Here is a 19,861-nt window from a genome sequence, read left to right as displayed (position 1 = left end):
GGTAGCTCCTCAATTAACCAGCAAATCTCGGTGCCGTCCCTGCCACCACATTGACGGTCGGCGTGGTCCAGTAAGTCCAGAATCATGCCTCTCGTGAGGAGCGCGAACAGGCGTTTCCGTTGCTAGCACTCGACATATATACCACCGGGAGAGGGTGCGTATAACACGTGGTGTTTCGCGCAGTGGTTGAGAGAACACGAAGGAGAAGGGAGGAGAGGAGGTGTGCGAGTCCTTGCCGGAGAGAGCGTGAGGGTTAACGAACGGAGCCACGGTACTGGAGGGCGTGGTCGTTGGGGAGGGGAAGGGAGGGAGCGGTAAACGTTGCCGAGAGGGCCAGACAGTTTGGGGCCCTTTTCCCTCCCTCCCTCTCCCCCCCCCCCCCCCCTCAAAACCTATTAGCTTAGCTTAGCTCGGGTGAATGGAGATCTCTGTCGTTTCTTAGGGAGACCTGGCGATGTTCGAGTAAGGAGCTCGTGCACGGGAATAGTTTTGGGAACGGTTTTGAGCCATTATATTTTGACTGGGATTTGTGTTGGATCCCGTCAAAATTAGAATAAAATGGTCTGAATCGAGGAATTGCACGAGCCTGCAACATTTTCGTTCTAACATGCGCACGGTGCATGTTTAATGTTCGCAATCAACGTTAAGTTATTCGCCTTCTCCATCATTTACACAATTCGGTTTTCAACAAACTCCCCCCGGTTACTTCCGCAAAGCCATAGTAGGTGTGAAAATGTCGTTGGAAATGTTTTTATTTGACCTGTCTACGAAGAGTACCCCAGAATTCAATAACGCACGCCGGCCAAAAATAGAAATCTTTCCAGCCAGAGAGCAGCCTCTCGAAAAATATTTGCGGGGGCTTATATAGCATCCCGCCACCATTATAACAACCCCAACTTGTCACTTAAATGTCGACTTTTGAGCATAATTAGAGTTTCCAGTAAGAGGCTACACTTCACTGGCAATTCTAAAAAACATCCTACAAGCCAGCTTAAAACTTGAAGTTGGCGATGATTATAGCGGAGTTATAATAAGGACTGAAATTTATTGTTATGTAGCACAGAATGTTGCCCGAACATTTCCGCAACGTTTCCCCTTAACGTTACCAAAAAGTGGTTAATGTCCGTTTTTTTTTTTAACTTTAGTGCAATGTTTCCCACAAACATTGCGGCAACATGCTATTAGCATTGCTCCAACATGGGTGCAACATTAGAAGGGTGTTGTTCTAATGTTTGGATAATGTTGTTTCTGACTTTCGCCAACGTTGCTTCACTCTTGAAGTAATCTTCCAGCCACGTGCGGGACACATTTGAATAACGTTTATGAGACGTTTTCTGATGACGTTGCAGCAACTTTCAACCTACATTTTCGCAACGTGCATACCACATTTAAGCATGTCCCTATACCATTCAGACGTTGTGATAACATTGCTACAGTCTTGTAGCATCTTTAGATATACACTTTTAACATGCAGTTAGCATACAAAAAGAACGTTGCTTCAACGTTCAAGCAATGTTTTCATGAAGTTTCAATAACGTTGCTACAATGTTGTAGTAACTTTCCAGCTATATTTTCCCAACGTGCGGGTAACATTTAGAAAACGTTGCTTCAATGTTCAAGCGATGCTTCCTACAACGTTACCGCGACTGTACAGCGACCGCGACTTTACTTTACACAACAAAATTTCGTACATGGTTCTGTTTGATTGTCACGATGGCTGCTCGTTACTGCAAAAGCGCGTGCTCTTCGTTCACTCTCCCCGACCTAACGCACCAGCCACGGCTGTCAGGCGCAGAGTAACAGGAGGGGTCCGCTCAGCGAGGAACGCGCACGTGTGCGCGTGTGAGAGGAGGGTAGGACGTTGGCCAAGTACGTTTTTTAAAGACGATAGTCTTTCTTGGGCTCCTTAAACCCAGAAATATTGGTCTGTCTGTATGTCTGTCCGTCTGTCTGTCTGTGACTCGATTCAGCCACCCGGACAAAGCAAAACAATGCCTGCGTAATAGTCTTATATAGTCACAGCTAAATCTACCCGTCTATGTCCGGTGTAATGTTCATACTACTCAACATTGTTAAAGAAGAACGAGACATTACGCAAATATGAGACAACAAATCAATGCAGAAGTGATATTTGCAGCGTTCCTTTATAAAAATTCAAACATGCTTCACTTTTGCGAAATTAAATACTTCATCAATTGCAGAAAAAGAATTCACTCCGCCGTCGCCTGCTGTCGCCCGCGCCACTATAGCTTCTGGCGCCATTTTAAGAAAGCAACCGGCAACAGCTACGCAAGGTTCCACTATATAGGTTCCACGTTCTGCTTGCAACGCACGTGGAGTAGGGAAACGCGGTTCTATAAACGTTGAAGTAGGGCGCATCGATTAACGCGTGTCTTCGCCGTACGGCAGCGTTGGCATCGAGACACCCGGTTTGGAGCAGTGGAACGCGGGAAATTTAGAATGATTTAAGCAAACATTTGGCGTCTTTACCTTGGGAGGAGCGCGACGCAAGAGGAACAACATGAGAGGTGAGCGGTAAAGCGAAGGGAGGCATTTACTTCGCAAAAGCCAATAAAGACTATCGTCTTTTGACGGCATTTGCAACGAAAGGAGCAGATACGCGGCCAATTTTTTTTTTAAAGGCGATAGTCCTTCTTGTGCTACTTAAACCCAGAAATGTTGGTCTGTCTGTCTGTCTGTCTGTCTGTCTGTCTGTCTGTCTGTCTGTCTGTCTGTCTGTCTGTCTGTCTGTAACTCGATTCAGCCACCGGGCCAAAGTAAAATACGTACGGTCCAATAGTCTTATATCCGCTCTTTCCAGCCCCAGGTGGCGCTGCGGAGAACGGCAATGGCGGACGAGATGGTGATCGGGCCCCCGTAGCAACATACGTGCCAGCATAAGTAGCGGCCTAAAAGGCCATAGTTCCGCTTGAAACAACTACTTTCTTTAAAAAATGAACACAGGTATAGGTTGCTGATTACGAGACAGCATTCGATTCGTTTCAGGGTGTGTCTGCTGCAGTGTAAAAAAGTGCTGTGTGCGAGGCAATCCGCTATGCACGGCTCAGGCCGCGCGGAAGTGGTTTGAAAACAATCCCGCCTAATTGGGCAAACAACCTGCTGCAGAATGTGCAACGCTAGTTTTTAGGACATTATTTCAGTGTACGTCATCGCAGTGTATGTTTTACTTTAGGCGTGTTAATTTTTTCATTGTGTGTACACTAAGCAGAAGCCCATGCGCACCCCGCGTGGGCGATAAGTGCGCATTGCGGTGTTTTGCTTGGGTGTAGTAAAACGTATCTATGACTTTGGGCAGTAAAACCGCGAAGACAAGGTTCCCATTACGTCGTATCAAGTGGTTATACAAACGAACGTGTTGGCATTTGATGAAAAAAATATATATATATAAGCCTACGTATTTAGTCGTGCATGTGGCATACACTGGCGTGTGATATGGAAGCGTACATGAAAATACAGGCAGTATTTTACAGGTGCGCTTTTGGCTTGCGATAATTAAAGAGAAATCTCCTGGCTGAAAATACGTTATGTTTATTTGACTACCGGTAAGATTTTTGAGTGCGTTGACGCGTGTGACAAAAAAAAAAAGGGATGGGGGCTACCAAATGCTCTCAAGAGCTTGCGTTTAACTAGCAGACCCAAAGTTATAATACTGGCATTGCTAAAACATCTTCCTTCAACATAATTATTTATATATTCAGTCATAATCAATAAACGCATCCCCACATTTGCTTTTCGCCTTCGCGTGCGAAAAGTTAGCACTTGTTTCTTCATTGAAAAAAAAAAAAAAGCAAGCGGATTGGACACTCTCTGCTGCATATATGTTTGGAAGCAGTAGAATTGAGCCAACAACACCTAAACCAAGCAACACCTAAGGTTGACATGTTATGCGGTAGTGAATGTAAATAGTGTCTGAAAAAGACGATCACAAGGCTATACAAAAAGCCCAAAAACTCGGCGCCCTCACAGCAAAGAACTAGCTATTAAATTATGGAGCCGTAATTCAGCAAAGAATAATTTAAGCACCACGTACGCACAGGTGAGTCCTAAAGACGGGTTTTTCGCCGCAGCAGACACCGATGAGGCCCAAAACTCTCATTTACGCGCCGCTTTTATAGCTTCAAGAAAGTTTAGAGAAAATGAACGCTCGTTCAGCCTATCTTTTCCGTTTATTTATATGGCATTTTCGATTACTATAATAGCGATTACTGTTTTATTTTCGCTTCTGCGAGGCCGCACGAATGCCGCCGGCCGCCTCCGCCGGGGCGACCGGTCCGCCGATCACCATCTCCTGGCTTCGGACAAATTCCGCGCGGCGTTACTAGCGTCGCTGGAAAAAGCGAATACTCACAGCCAAATGTAAACGTCTAAGCCCGGTTTATATGTTCATACTTAACTTTGTTGAACTAGAACATGACATACGCAAATATAAGACAGAAAATCAATGCATGAGCGATATTTGCAGTGTTCCGTTCATTTATTGCTGTATCAATTGCTGAACAACAACAACAACAACAACCACGGACGAGTTAAGCCCCACCGCTCAATGATCAATCCCCTTACTGGTAAACGTATCTGGGCCCCGGCGGTGCGAGACGAAAGGCACCCTCCACAACAGCTCTTATCTGGAAATGACCGCCAGCCAAATCGCAGTGAACTAGAAGCTTCACAGCTACAGCTTTACCTAGCGTCACTGAATAGCCTTTATTTAGTGACGCTAGCTTTACCGAGAGCGCCCGAGAGGAGTCCGCTGCTATTGTTCCGCCGGCTCCTCTTTTGCGCAGTAAAGCGAAAACGGTTTTGAGTCGGCTTCCCGCCAGAGAAAAGGGGACGAGAAGCGCGCGGAGGGAGGCGGCTGTTTCTAACCGGTCTTCGGCTCTTACGGCGCTGAGTGATAATCCCCCCAGCTACCGGGCAGCCGAAGGAAGCCCCCAGGCATGCGGGTGGGCGTTGTGGCCACTTCTAGCACGGGAAGGTCAATCACCCCGTTCAGCTAACAGTCGCACGTTACCATTGTACTCAGTCTCAACAAGAGCGAAGCCCACAAAGTCAACTTTGCAGGTGCAGGGCGTGCAAACAGAATCAGCACGTGGAATCTGCAGGAGCGTTTTTTGCCGTGCCGACGGACGTCGGTTTCAGTTTGGGAGCGCAGGAAAGCCTGCCCCGCCGGCGCGTCGCAGGGGAATGGTTTCGCCATGTCCGCGCAGGTGAAAACGACGGACAAGGAGGGTCTACGATCTCGCTGCGTGGTCGGTGGCCACAACTGCAGGACAACGAAATTATTCTGCAGTCGACACATATTTTTAACGAAGCTCGACGAGATTTTAACGATTTAGAATACCTCGCAGAGGGTATCCAGACGGGTCTAGGTCTTTTCGGTACAGGGCGGTTCGGTACAGGGCATTTCGGTACGGTCTTTTCGGTACACGGGCGTTTCGGTACACGGGCGTTTCGGGACACGGGCGTTTCGGGACACGGGGGCGGTTCGGTACAGGTCGTTTCGGTACGAAAACGAATTCGAGCGAGCGTGTGAGGCGGCCTAATTCGCGTGCGTTGTTAACATGGGAGTTGCAAGCACGCAAATCGAACCTGTTTATTACAACTGTTGTTGCTTGTATTTCAGCGTTATTTTAGGCCAGTAAACATTTATGTGGTCTTGCCAAAAAGATGTCTATTTGCGTAACCGTAGCCAGAAAATGTATAGCTTGTTCATTACTTCGTTTCTTTAGCGACAATATCATCATGCGTTTTCTACCCGCCGCAGTGGCTCAGTGGCTAAGGCGTTGCACTGCTGAGCACGAGGTCGCGGGTTCGATTCCGGGCGCGGCGGCCGCTTTTCTGATGGAGGCGAAAAGCAAAAACGCCCGTGTGTACGAGATTCCGGCGCAGGTTAAAGATCCCCAGGTGGTCAAAACTAACCCGGAGCGCTCCACTACGGCGCGACATCGCGTGCGTTGCGTCGGCTCGTTAAACCCCACAATCAATCATCATGTATTTTCTCTCACTTTTTTTTATCAAAAATTAGCGACAGTAACTATTTTTTCCACTTTCCAGAAACTACAATAACAGCTGCGTAATTAAGCGTCACCGCAGGGGCAAATGAACACGTGTCTTTGTCACGTAATGAGATATTGAAATATCTTGGCATTCGTATTTGTGGGCGTTGCTTTTTCCTGGTAGCGTAATTCACATACCACGTCACTATTAATTCATTACCGGAGGCACCTGTAGTCACACGCTTCCATCCCGGCCTTATCGTCGTTAGCAGTGCCGGGTTTACTGTGTTCTTGAATTCGGAGGTAAAAAGGCTTTTCTGTAACATTCAAAGCTGTCGGCAATGTTCTCTGGATTCTACATAGATATATCTTTTGCCATGACTGTTCGCTTGTGACTTTCAGCGTTCTGCCGGAAATTATAGTTGTCATAATTTTGTGGGGTTTTATTCCTATTAGAGATAAATGGCACATGCAGCTCCCGACTATCAGTATTTTTTAAAGACGATAGTGTTTCCTGGGATCATTAAACGCGGAAAAATTTTAGCCTCTCGGTATGTCTGTTTGTCTCTCCCTCGATTCAGCCGCCCTGCCAAAGTTAATGCAGAAGTTGTATGGTATACGTTTATATACCCAGAGCAGTTTATAAACGGCTAAGTCAGGTGGCAATGCCAACAATGTCAATGCTTGTCGTCATTGTTGAGTCAAAACAAAAAATACGCATATTTTAGGCAAAAAAATCAATACATAACACATATTTGCATTTTTCCTTTATTATAAATATATGGATGCTTGATTCTACGCAAAATACACCCAGCAAACTACAAAGCGGTCGCCCGCGAAACCCCTAACGGCATTCTAAGAAGTAAAATGGCAACAGTAACGAAAGGTTTTTAACCGCACACAATCACTCATGAAAATGAATTTCGCAGAAGCGGGTGTCGCGAAGTACCAGGTTCCTTCGCTAACGCATCGCTAATACCGCATTATGTGCATTGCGTTATCAGAAAGCACCGCACACACCGCTCAAGTAAACAGCTGTTATTGCAGGTTCTGAAAGTGAAATAAAAGTTACTGTCACGCGTTTTTAACAAAAAAACTTCTGGTTAAAAAAAAAACCGTGTGTAGAAAACATGATGATACTGTCACTCACCGCCCCGGCGGTCGGGGATTCGAAATTTTTTAAACCACTGCGCCAGCCTACGGCGGAAATTAGGCCTGTAGGCTAACACTGCGTTTTTTTAACTGAAATAGTTGTGATAATCGATCGCTAGAAAAAAAAACACGAAATAATACATTTTCTGGCTATTGTTGCGCTACATACATTTTTGGCGGCGGTCACGGGGGAAGCGTGGGGATGGCCTCTGTGGGAACTTCGTAGGACATAACAGCTGCCTAATAGCGCACCACACGGCAAATTACCGGTGCCTTTTCAACTTAATGGGGAAGCGTACCTTATTGCGTTATGCGGACAGCACCATGCATGCGTATTCGCGTTGCGTTTGCATATCCGATGGACGATGCAAGAAAGAAGGTAGGATTCTGCATGCATCGCTGTAAGCAAGTAAAATAAAGCAGTTTTCTTTTCTGTGGCCTTTTATTTGTACATTTTTACAGGTACATTGTCGCACACGTTTCAAGGGAGACGCACGAAGTTAATGTGCAATGTTTCGGGCAACACCTCTAAGGAATGTCATTGCTTGACGGTTGTTATACGACTCGGCCAAGGCCTTCACTCGTTCTGCCACCTTCGCATACTTTTGGTCCGGTTTGTAACGCTCCCCCATCTCCAGCTGCCCTAAGCGATGGAGCTGCAGCGATTCATCGCGGTGCAGAACCCCAAGAAACCACCAGAGATTTGGGTTGCAACACTGTACGTGGGCTTGAAACCCCCTGTGCCAAGCCTCTGCAGTGTTAGTGGTCATGAAACCCGCCCTGAGCTCCGTTTCATGATGATTCCAGAGCTCGACTGGAATGCGAGCCTGGCGCCGTCCTCGGCCTGTCGGCCTCCCAATGAAATTGTCCTCGAAGTAGGCCATCACTGGCTGGAGCTCTCCACGCACCGAACCTGAGAAAGTCTCAAATACGTGTTCCACTTCTGTGGGGGGCGCAATTGCTACAGCTGAGATCATTCGCGCTTGAAAGGTTCAGCTCAGGATCGTTCACATACAATCCTTGGAGGCCCTCCTCCTGGACGCGCCTATACACACTTTGGGACAGGTGAAAGAAACATCCTTTAAAGGGACACTGAAGTGATTTGTAAACAATGCGGGATTACGAGCGCAAATTGTAGTCCGGAGTCCATAGGCCCTGTTTCGACCAATCTGAGCACGTTTACGCAAATTTATTTAGTAGAAAAATCAATTCGAAAATGCTGTCCTCCTCTCTGCACTCTCGCCCATTTTCTGTGGTGTTTTCGTGTGTCGTCAGCAGGAGAGGAGCTGGCAATTGGCTGCGTTACTGCACGGCTCGCCGACCTTCCGCGACCGAGTCAGTCGGCCCAACGTTTAGTCCGCCGGCCGCCGACGGGTCGTCGCAATTCGCTCGATCAGTTGAAACTAAGCCACAACACGTTTGTGAATGGAAGAATCTGCCTTTCTTTACTTGGTTAGTTTGTACACTGTATCTAGCTCCAAGTCAAGGTCGCTTCACACAAGCGCTGCACAAGCGCACAAGCGACGTTTCGCTGACTGGTACGCCAGTAGGAAAATATAAGGCCTCTTGAAGGCGGGAGAAGAGTCAGCGAAGTCAATATAGGTACTAAGGAAATAAAATCAACTGATATTTTTACCGTACAGCGTAAACCTAGGGTGCGGGAAGCACTTTTTTGCGCTGGGCGAACAAGCACAGCGGTCAGCAGCACGACTACGCATCTGCGAACGCTTTTCCGTCTACGAAATGCAATTCCTAGACGTGAGCTATTGTGGAAACTCGGGGGACGCTTACTGCACGAGCGCAATAATACAACAAATAGTCACCTAAGCTGCTTGAAATACTAAAACTAAATAAAAGTGTAAACTGGTTATACATTATATACCTTATATTTCAACTGTTGGGCAGCCCCCTCGCGTGGCCTAGTGATGTGGAGCGCTAGATATGTCATCACAAGTGTTTTGCCAGTCGCAAGTTCGAATCCTCGCGGGTACATGCTTTTTTTTTCTTTATAAGTTAACTTTTTCTTTTTTCGCCAATGTTTTTTTTATACTGACTTCACCTCTTCCGATATTCTGAGCATGATATCTTGTGTTGATAGGTGTGGTCTGAAACCTATCATAGTGTCTGGGAAGATATGGTGTTTCTCCATGTGTGTTTGAATCCTGTTAAGGATAACATGCTCAAAAAGCTTCCCTAAACAAGACGTGAGGGAGATAGGTATTAAATTTCGAATGTCCAGGCTTTTACCTGGCTTAGGAATAAAGGTGACTTTGGCATGTCTCCAAGCAGGCGGGAGTTCTCCTTTTTTCCAGCAGTGATTGAAAAGCTTAGTGACTGCCGTAATTGAGCTATCGTCTAGGTTTTTTAGAGTTTTATTTGTAACTCTGTCTGCCCCAGGGGCAGAGGAGGTGCGGAGTTTGTGCATTGCCGCCCTAACTTCCGCTGTCGAGATCTCCTCATCCATCTCTGGATTTGACGAACCCGCGTACCCTGGAAGTTCTATAGGACTAGATGTGTTTAAGGTGGCGGTCCCACACCCGCCATGTTGGAATTAGTTCAGAGTTTGCCACCAGACTACGCCACCCACCCGTGGCGGACGAAAATACCGGCACAGGCTTTCCGGGCGCGATGTTCCCCGTACCGGCGTCCCCTCCCCTCCGCCTGCGATTTGCGAGGAGAGACGCTCCTTTTGTCCGAACCTGAACCATGACCAACCGATTCTGTTCGCCGCTGTGCACGGTTGCTGGATTGGCCCTGCCTTCTTTCTCGCCGCGAGTTGCTCGGCGCTCGGCTTCCGAAATCGCGCTGAAGAGCTTTTGCTCTGTACACGCGCGTAGCACAAATAAAACAAAATAATCAACTAAACGTTTCACTGTTGTTGGGGTGAAACGTTGGACGAATGAGCAATACGTATGTCGCCAAGATTGCCAGCGCACATTACTAAAAGAGCAGAAAGAAAGCTCGGTGTAAAGGAATGAAGAAAGAGATACTGTGAAAATTATCGGCGTCTCTTGATATATTTCAGGTGGTTTTTCTCAATGAACCGCCGCTAAATCGTCGGCATGGGCCGTGCATATTTCCTTCTATCCTCGTCTTTCCCGCTGTGCAATAATGTCCTCTGTGTTGATGTCATGGCAACTTTAGCCGGAATCAGAACACCTTTGGACCCTAGTATGGGTTGCAAGCTAAGTCTGGCACAAAAGTTTTTTTTATCGTATACATACATAATACTGCAAATATAATAGACTGCGCCATATGCGCAAGTATCAGATGGCCTGTCTTCTATTCTTGCCTTCCGGCACCAAACGTAATTCATCATGCATGTTCAAGATAGAGGTCAAAAGATGCCGAAAGCATTTTGTCCGGTCAAAGGATGCGACAGGTGCGCTGTTGAATTTATCCTGGTGCTACTGTTCGAAATTTTTTTTCCGACATCACATGTCTTTGTGGCATCCCACGTGATCGCCTCGAAAATATAACCAACATCTCACTGCGGCAGTCAACATTTCGTAGAACCTTTCAGCCCACATGCTTTGCACTGCAATCACGGCTTTACACCGGATGAAACTGAGCATAGCACGCCGAGTCAGAGGAAATATTTATTTAGCTTCCAACATAAATATTGCAGCTGGTGGTATGAGAGGGGGAGGGGGGGGGGGCGAAGTGCGAAGACCATATCAGCTTCAGCATATACGTCGCTCAGCGGCTTCAGCTCCCACAGGCAAGCGCAGGAGATCGCAGGAAATTGCTTTTCAACCCACCCTTGCTTCCCGGTGGGAGTTGGCCGTGGCCGAACTCCGCTGTAAAAAAGGAAAAAAAGAATGGGTGACATATGTGCACGCTATGAGCAAAAACAAATGATCTATAAGAAGAGCCAAGCTAACCTGCAATGGGGCAGTGATGCTAGTGCAATAGCAAAACGCGCGTTATAAAATATCACGGGAATGTTTCGTCAATACAATGGGGTGTTCTCGGGACTAATTTTGATTATTTATAACTACGCTTGAAATAATCATGCCGGATGCGGCCAGCAAAACGAAATGGTGAAATGGCGGTCAGGACACTTAGTTCAGCTATAAAAATATGTTTTCTACGTACTAAGGAAGTTTATGCATACCTGAAGGGGAAAAAGGATATAGAAGTGAAATTGAAAAAAAATCACTAGGTAAAGGATAAAATAAACAGACAAATTTCGAGTCTACGTGCTTTTGCAACGGAAATTGAGTCCTAAATGTATGGTCGGTGTGAAATTACGTATGAACAGATTGCGAAATAATCGAGTTCTTTTGAAAGCAGTGCAGCTGATACTTATCCGTTTTTCTTTTTTTTGCTGAGAAGAGGAGGAGGGTGTGTTCAGGCGCCGATCACGTCCCTCAGCACCATTTTCACACGACCCATCGCCTCTTCGTTCCAGTGCACCATGTCCAGCCGCCGGTCCGACCCCATCCGCCTGTAAATGTGTCAGTGTTGATTACACTACAACCAATGTAGCCGGGACAGCTTACCGCTCGTACAGGCAATAGCGGACACGACGTCTGCCCAGCACAAAGAGGCGATGGATTTCAACAGCAACAACTCCGTCTGCGTGAAAGTAGCGCAACGAACAGGTTATTCTCTGCCGCAAACTGTCGTAAAGAGAGACATAGTACCCATAGTCAGCCCGAGGATCCACGCGTTCACGGCATTCAGAATTCGCCAGTGGGAGCTGGACCGCGCAGCGCGGGCCACCGGCGGCAGCGTCATGACGACAACACCACATCCGCGTCCGAGTAACAGCGCCAATACGACCTCCAAATCCGCAATCAATTGGTACGCGTCGTCCATGGTTCTGGCCTGTGAAAAAAAGAATGAAAATGGCAGTGTTGATGCAGAAATTCTGAGCATACCCTTAGCTCAGAGGCAGAATTGCATCTGTTGTGCATACCAGGCGCAGGTCGTTGGTGCCGATCATCAGGACGACCCTGGGCTCCATGTGGCGGAGGTTTCTCAGGCAACTAATCAGCCTCCGCGCACGGCAACCCGGTACAAGCGTTGGGCTCTCTGGGTGCGAAAGAAAATTCAGGCGGTCAGCAACACGCAAAGCTTACACACTTATTAGAGATTTTTAGCATAGCGGCTCCCGTACGCTACGCTAGGTTTAGCGGGTAGCGGGACCCTACTGCGCATGCGCGCGCGGAGAGGGCAAAGAGATCCCCCTTCACCCGAACAAATTCGTCGCAGTCTCAGCAAGGCATGGGCTCCCGCTCCGCGGAAGGAATGCGCACATTCGTTCCGCACCTCGCCCCGCGCGCGCATGCGCAGTCGGGACCCGCTAAACTTAGCGTAGCGTACGGGAGCCGCTATGCTAAACTCTCTATTAGCAGCTCAGCTTTGTAGCCGAGTGATAGAGCTGCCACCAGTCTCACCTATTGCGCGACGAGGCAAGCCTGAAGTTTGCACCGCCAGCCTCGTCAGCATGCTGTCGCCGACTAGCTGGTGCCCCCACAGCGCCGCAGGGGAGTTGGTGAACATCTGCGAGCAAACATCACAGACTGTGTAAGTTCGGCCGAACAACGAGAATGCGCTCCTGCCCCAACCCCATTCAGTAAAAGCGACCGATGCCATTAGATTTTGCACCGTGAACTCGGTTGTCTTTGTTTGAAAAGCCACGCGTACTTGCCATCAACAAAAAAGGAGTAAGACGAAACTGTCAGCGCTGTGCCGTCGTCCCCTTTTCTTTTGTCCTTGTGTTCCTTGTGCTGGTTTTCATGATGAATATGAAGAAACTGTGTTTCGCCGTAAGTCTGCACTGCATTACTGGAATGTGTTCAACTACAACCTACATAGGTACTGACTGCTCAGTTACACCCCAAGAGCCTCAAGATAACGCGTGGAAGGCCTCATTTGCAAATATGCTACAAAATCTGTCCGGCATTTGTACACATTTTAGCTAGAAATGAGAAAATATTGCTGATAAGCTTGCTTACCGTTGCCGCACGATCTCCGTCAGTCCGCTGAGAAGACAGCAATAACCCCTGGTATAGGTGACCAGCTATCGACAGCGTAAACCACGTGATTGTTCCCTCTCTCTGCCGCAGTTGAGGATGGTGCGCTGTCATGCTAGGGGAGAGGGGTTTAGTGACGATCCGGAGAGTGAAAACACATTCCATGGTGAGGACAGGTCGGGAATATACAAAACACGTGATTCGCCATCAAAGGCCACTGTTCCCTCCTGTCTCCTATCTTCCCCCTCCCCCTTCCGTTCTCCCATAAGCAGTACTTGAAAGAGATGACTAAAGCAAACGTTGGGCTAGCTGGGTACACATGACACCTTGGGAAACCGCGCGAAAACGTGGACGGAGAGAAGGCAAACAGACACGTCTGTCTTCGCCTTCTCTTCGTCCACGTTTTCGCGCGGTTTCCTAGGGTGTCATGGGAGAGATATTTTTTTCAATTTCGCTTTTGCTGGATTCATTGGTGCGGGACCCATTTTTAGCAAACCGCACTCTACAGATGTACGGGTAAAACTAGCAAGCGCTATGGGACGAGCGATTACCGGCAGCTGACATTTTTTCCAAGAGCCAGAAGACACATAGACTGAGCGGATAAAGATAAATAGAAAGCGACGGCTGCCAGCGTTGACATTCCACCGAAGTTGCCTTTCTCACACTAAAAAAAAATTAATAAAAATAGAAAAATCGCCGTGTTTTTTTTTTCTTCTTTCATGTTTTTTTTCTTCTTTCATAGAGAAATCGGCGTTCGCGTATTTTTACCTGCTCTGAGACTGAATTGAAGGATCGAACGGCTTGTGTAACCATGACAAAATACAGCTTGTTTTGATCAAGAAAAAGAACACAAAGAATAATAAATTTCAATTTGGCATAACGCTTTGCTTAGAACAATTGCACATTTGCATATTTTTCAGGAAGCAATGTTTTCTCCATCAGCATTACCCCATTTTCATGTTCTAGTCCACTTGTATGTCATCTCAAATAGGCGCATCTTGAGATGTGGCAGCTATTATAACCGCAACGGGGTCCGGACAGTTTTATCGAACCCCGTTTTATCGAACGCCTTTTTATCGATGGACGATTTATCGAAGCCGTTTTATCGAAAATGTTTTTCTCAACCACCTGCAACCAAATTTATTTGGTTGCGGATGGTTTGAAGTTTGCAGTAATCATGAATGGTGAACCAACCCGCCAATCCAGGCAAATCGATACCTTATCTCAAAATTCGCCCAGGCAAACCTTCTCATTTGTAACAAGGCTTTCTCTTTCTCGCTGTTTACACAGATGATGAACAAATAGAATAATATGAAAGAAAGCTAGCACTTTTTCCTCTGGCAAAAGCAAGCGGAGTGTGGAGATAGATGGCCGTGGACGCGGAGCGTGTACCTTTTACGCGGGACCCGGACACTTCCGTGTACGGACTATTCGGTGCCATTTATATTTTTGTGATGGGTATAAATTTGTCTCCACAAATCCTTTGATTCTGTTCTTCGCGTTTCCGTTGATTTCGTTCTCGTTCATGGCGTTTTTTGTTCTGTTCACAGTAAGTCACTATACGGCAGGTTGCTTCGTTTTTACCTCTGTTCATCACTTTGCACCTCAGCATGTCACGGGTTTTCGGTCCACACGCTTCCATGTTATAGATTTATTATGATTATTATTTTTGTGAGGCCACCTGTCTTTTCTTTTTTTACCAGTGAAATCTCTATTCACGGTGCTGTCGCTGCCCTACACCTGTGTCAGGCTGAACTTCCAAAGGCAGCTGGCTATCCCTCTTGTTCTTGTGTTCCTCTCCCTTGCTTCTGGTTCCACTTATCCTAACCTTTCAACAGGATGTTGGTGCTGGAGGAGTGAACTAACTTGCTTCCAGAAACTTGCTTCCGCCGGGTGAAACGAATCGGCCAAGATTGAGGGTCGGACTCTTGGCGACACGCGACGATGTTTTCTTGTTTTATTTTTATTTGGCGGGGGGAAGGTAAATATACGCTGCTGTTAGGTTGTATGGGGGTTGTTTTCCACGGCGGTTTTCCACTTGCTCATTCATCAGCAACACCCTCGACGTATGCACGGCGGCAATGTTGGCTTCTCTGTCGACGCCAGAACATGCTGCTCAGAATTATTATACATATAAAAAAAAAGATCGAAACACGCGACACCATCAACTAAAGCCTTTCTGCGTTTGTTTGGCCTGCTTGCACTATGTAGTTTCTCTCTTGGTCGGAAGGCAGAATACTAACCCATTAGCGGGAACACCGAACAGATTTTTTTTTTTTTCATTTTCAAATGCGATTATAACTACTTATAAGCTCCCGTTTCGAGTCAGTGCTCACCCTTGTTGCGTTCTTCCTTAGCTCGTGCGTGGTAGCTCATACCAGAAGCTGCGTACAGCATTGTGGAGGCTACATCGTTGTGAACAGTCCGCCTAATGCACCGTGAAGGGGGCTTAGGGCCAGGTGGAACCGCCAGGCCCCTGCGGCTTTCCTTCACGGTGAGTTAGGCGCACGCAGCTTCTTGTATGAACTCTAGGCAGGACACCGCGAGTCAACACGGTAAACAGTGTTTTTTTTTTACTTCAAGAAAAAAAGAATTCTCGCTGCACATAAATTGGAGAAAAGCTGAACCTGCCGAGCCTACAAGCACCCCCCACCCTCCCTTCCACAATACCGTAGCGAATTCACCTCCGCAACCCACGACACCCCCCTCCCTATCTGAGGAAGTCCCTCTGAATGGGAGCCTGGTCGCGGCTCTTTGTAGTTGTTTGCTGATGGCGTTTTGAAAGTGTTTGAGAGGAGAAGGATGACTTTATTTGAAAAAGGAGGCCAAGCGGCCCTGTTGTGGGATCTGGGAATATGGGCAGGGGAAGATGGTTCGAATAAAGCGTTGTTATGGCACTTCGGTTGTTCACTTCAGCACAATATGTCTGTGGTACCATAGCTATGAGAATAGCTATGGCATATAGCGAATTGTTTGGGCCGCTCGGCGTTCTTCCTTCCACTTTCTACAGGGTTGCCTTTTATTCAAAAAGAAAAAAAAAACACTGTATAGGAAGACTGCTACGTCGTAGCTTCACTCTCCAGGTAGAAATACCGTTGTTCCGAGTTTATTTTACCGAGCATATATACACTCGCGGAGAAGCTAATTTCCAATTTCCATTTTGTTTTGAATGAATCGTTTCATTGAACAAGACAACTGATAGTATCTCCTAAACAGCTTGTTGACATTGCCACATCGATGTGGGTGGGGGGGCTTTTCTATTTTAGATGCGAAGCATCTCTTGCTCGGGTCTATGCCCCGCGGCGTCGGCGTCCGCACTCTACTATAAAAAAAATACTTAGGCCATGCCCGGTTTCGAACCCACGACTCTCTGGCCGCAACGGGAGGTACGCGGTGCTCTACGGCGCTCTGCGGCCGTGGCGGCTCAGTGGACGGGGCCGGGCTTTCCCGTTTCACCTTGTAGTGAGTAAGATCTAATTAGTCGTGGTGCAAGGGACGCGTGTGGGACTGGACGGGCATACCCTAGCATAGGTTCAAATCGTGCACCTAACCTTAGTTTTCGTAACATTTATTTTCTTTGCGCAAACGTTTTTACCACCACCAGTGGCGTAGCCAGGGGGGGGGGGGAGGTTTGGGGGGTTCAAACCCCCAGAAATTTTTATTGCTGGATGTTTTCTTGTCTTTCAAATGTGTTAAAATGTAATGTTGAATGTTGTCCTGTAAAAACTACCAATTATATATATATATATATATATATATACACACGCATTAGGGTTGGGACGCAACCCCCCCCCCCCCGAAATAAATTTCTGGCTACGCCACTGACCACCACCATCGGCTATTTATGGTGCCATCACCCAGTCACCAAATTTTCCAGAGATTGCATTCGATCTGACAGGAATGAGCTAATCAGTAATTATATTGCATGTGCTCGGCTGAATGAAAATTTTCCGTCCAGCAACGGGGTCATTACAGCGCCAAGATCATTGCATAATTTTGCTCTGCCAACAAAGTTAGATGCCACCTTTCCCAGCAAACTGAGGTCACACGTTTTGAGGTCACACGTGAGGTCGAACTGCAACAGTACAGGCACTGACACAGCTGTTTATTGGAGACAAAACTTCCAACGCCGCTGCCTCCATACAAACTTTGCTGCGCTTGGAATGTGAATAAAAAAAAGAAAGCTGGCATACTCGGATGCAGGAGGCAGAGATTCACCAAAGCTGCTGCGAAGGAACTTTTATTGACCCTTGAAATACTCTCGGCTATGTAATGTTACAATAAGTTCATCAGAAGAAAGATGTGCTTGCCAATCAACGCGCAATGGTACACAAATTTCTTCACTTGCTTGAAATGAACAAGGTTACTGAACATGCAAACTACATGAAGGTTTTGCACGAAATAGGAACCAGTTTCGTTGACAATGGCTTTCGACTGGTAAATGTTCCTCTCGCGGTTGCATGTTGTTTCCTGGCATACCGAACTCAGCTGCTTTTCCTGAAAACTTTGCAAAACAAAAATTAACAAGCAAGGGTAACAACAAAGGCCTTTATTTGCACTAAGCAAAAGTCATGAGCCCTACAGAGGCACACAAACTGGCAAAAGACCTTTGTATCTTACAGCAAGCTGAAAAGACAAAAATATAACATAATGGTTATCAAATACAGGGATGGGACAACAGGGTGAGAAAGACTGAAATGAAGTATATAATAGTTTCTAAAGCGTAATTGGCTCTCTGGCTGTGTTCATTGAAATGGCCTTCCGTGCATGGCAACACAAATTGTGGCTGCTGGATGGAGCGGCTGCTGCGTAGTTGAAGGGGTTCAGTACGCTTCGCCGGCCCTTTCTCTGGTTTAGGTTAAGCAGTCAGTTGGATTCTCAATAAGTCAGTTTATCTGTTGTGTACTAACGTGTGCAAGATTACGGGAAGTGGCACGGCTCAAAGCAAGGAGTCTATCGAAAACAATGCGGTGCCAGACTTGGCAGTGGCTTGTGCTTGAGTGTGAAGTGCAGTGCGTGCATCTTAGTGAAGTAATCCTTTGGACTCTCTAATGTTATAAAACGTTCGGTTGGTGCTGTTGTCGACAGCAAGCTCGCGAGCCTCTGGAATCGAGCGATCGACATTTCAGAAGTAGGTTGCTGTGTACGCTGCGTCCCCGTGAAGTGTTCAGGCATCTGCGCCTGATAGTAGAACTGGTTGCACAAGTAGTAATAATTGATGTATGTGAAGTGATATTGACAAAAGTGAAGTGGCTAAACATAGCAACGTCACTCAAATTACGAATGGGGTGACCGTGTGCTTCGGGGATTGAAATGGTGCAACGGCCGCCACCTCACTTTGGGCAACTTTGCCCTGGCTCCACATTTGATCGTACAAGGTATTCAGAGATTGCAAAAATAATTTCAGCATTGAAATGGTGAAAAAAAAAACACCATTGTAGCGTTTCCCACTTTTAAAATTTTTACGCTATTTTACATTGTATTGCATACAGCCTCAATAATGTTTACAAAGTTTGCAAGATGGTAGTGCAGATCATTCCTTGTGATACTCTCAAACACTTTCTCTAGACGTTATCTCAGTGTTCTGAACACTCCAAACTAATTAAAAATGGGTCTACCCCCGCAACGTCGCTACAAATTTTATTTTCAGAGCCCTGTGACGACATAATAAATGTCGCCACTTCTCCGAAACAAAGGTTCTTCTGCTCCAAAATTGAAATATTGCTGTTCCAAAGTGCTCCCAAATCTGTTTGGGCTGTCTCAACCATAAAATAGCAAAGTCGTGTTTTTGAGCACATAAAAATTATAAGCTGCTCTCGACAAAAGAAACAAGGAAAGTTTAAAAACAAAGGCAAACATATCCTGAAGGGCGACGTCATTGTATACAGAACACCTTATGCCAGTTACTCAAAAAGAAGTGTATACCACCGTTGGTCCGAGCTGCTACCTCTCACCGAGTCTGGTGAACAGCGGGCCATGCCTGCTGACAATGCTGAGGTTCCACATTTCCGGGTCCAGCTTCCACTGCAAAACGTAATCTAGAAATACACATAACGGCAAGGCTGCTCTGCAATAGACAACCAGGAAAGCGACATAATGGGTTGAAGGAAGTTGAAAGCGATAACGAATACTTGTTGCAGGTTAAACCGGTTACTTTGCTGTACGGGGCATTGCCTCGACGGGAACTGTTCAAGGTATGTATTTTCACTGCAGTAACTGTGTGGTTCCCACCTATTGAAGATACTACTTGGTGTCAGAGAAGGCAGGTAATGCTTGCAGGTGAGGGCACCGTCTTGAGTCTAGTTGGTCTGACTACTGGTCGTTTAGTGCGTTCTTGCTTCAGGAGCATACGCGTCAATAGTAGCAGTTACACAGTTCTGACTGGATGAACCAGCTACTGCCTGCCAGTGAGGGCACCGTCTTGGCTCTAGTTGGTCTGACTACTGGTCGTTTAGTGCGTTCTTGCTTCAGGAGCATACGCGTCAATAGTAGCGGTTACACAGTTCTGACTGGATGAACCAGCTACTGCCTGCCAGTGAGGGCACCGTCTTGGCTCTAGTTGGTCTGACTACTGGTCGTTTAGTGCGTTCTTGCTTCAGGAGCATACACGTCAATAGTAGCGGTTACACAGTTCTGACTGGATGAACCAGCTACTGCCTGCCAGTGAGGGCACCGTCTTGGCTCTAGTTGGTCTGACTACTGGTCGTTTAG

General features: G+C 46.9%; 2 protein-coding genes across 2 annotated transcripts; both read right to left on the bottom strand.

Moving 5' to 3' along the window:
* Nucleotides 1-7,666: 7,666 nt before the first annotated feature.
* Nucleotides 7,667-8,243, bottom strand: LOC144148285 (uncharacterized). Its single transcript, XM_077679842.1, has one exon. It carries the CDS (start codon nucleotides 8,141-8,143, stop codon nucleotides 7,667-7,669), a length of 477 nt encoding a protein of 158 aa, XP_077535968.1. The 5' UTR covers nucleotides 8,144-8,243.
* Nucleotides 8,244-11,519: 3,276 nt separating this feature from the next.
* On the bottom strand, nucleotides 11,520-13,361 carry LOC144148284 (uncharacterized). Its single transcript, XM_077679841.1, has 6 exons — nucleotides 13,133-13,361; nucleotides 12,572-12,677; nucleotides 12,091-12,206; nucleotides 11,816-11,999; nucleotides 11,672-11,747; nucleotides 11,520-11,616 (listed from the first exon to the last, which is right to left on the bottom strand). Exons 1-6 carry the CDS (start codon nucleotides 13,313-13,315, stop codon nucleotides 11,520-11,522), a joined length of 762 nt encoding a protein of 253 aa, XP_077535967.1. The 5' UTR covers nucleotides 13,316-13,361.
* Nucleotides 13,362-19,861: the final 6,500 nt, after the last annotated feature.

Source organism: Haemaphysalis longicornis, unplaced genomic scaffold (genome assembly GCF_048455015.1).
Source record: "Haemaphysalis longicornis isolate Haplotype H1 unplaced genomic scaffold, Haemaphysalis longicornis Haplotype H1 scaffold_8, whole genome shotgun sequence".
In the NCBI taxonomy this organism is placed as follows: Eukaryota; Metazoa; Arthropoda; class Arachnida; order Ixodida; family Ixodidae; genus Haemaphysalis; species Haemaphysalis longicornis.
Note: the sequence above shows the minus strand (reverse complement) of the source record. Positions and strands in the feature narration are given on the sequence as shown.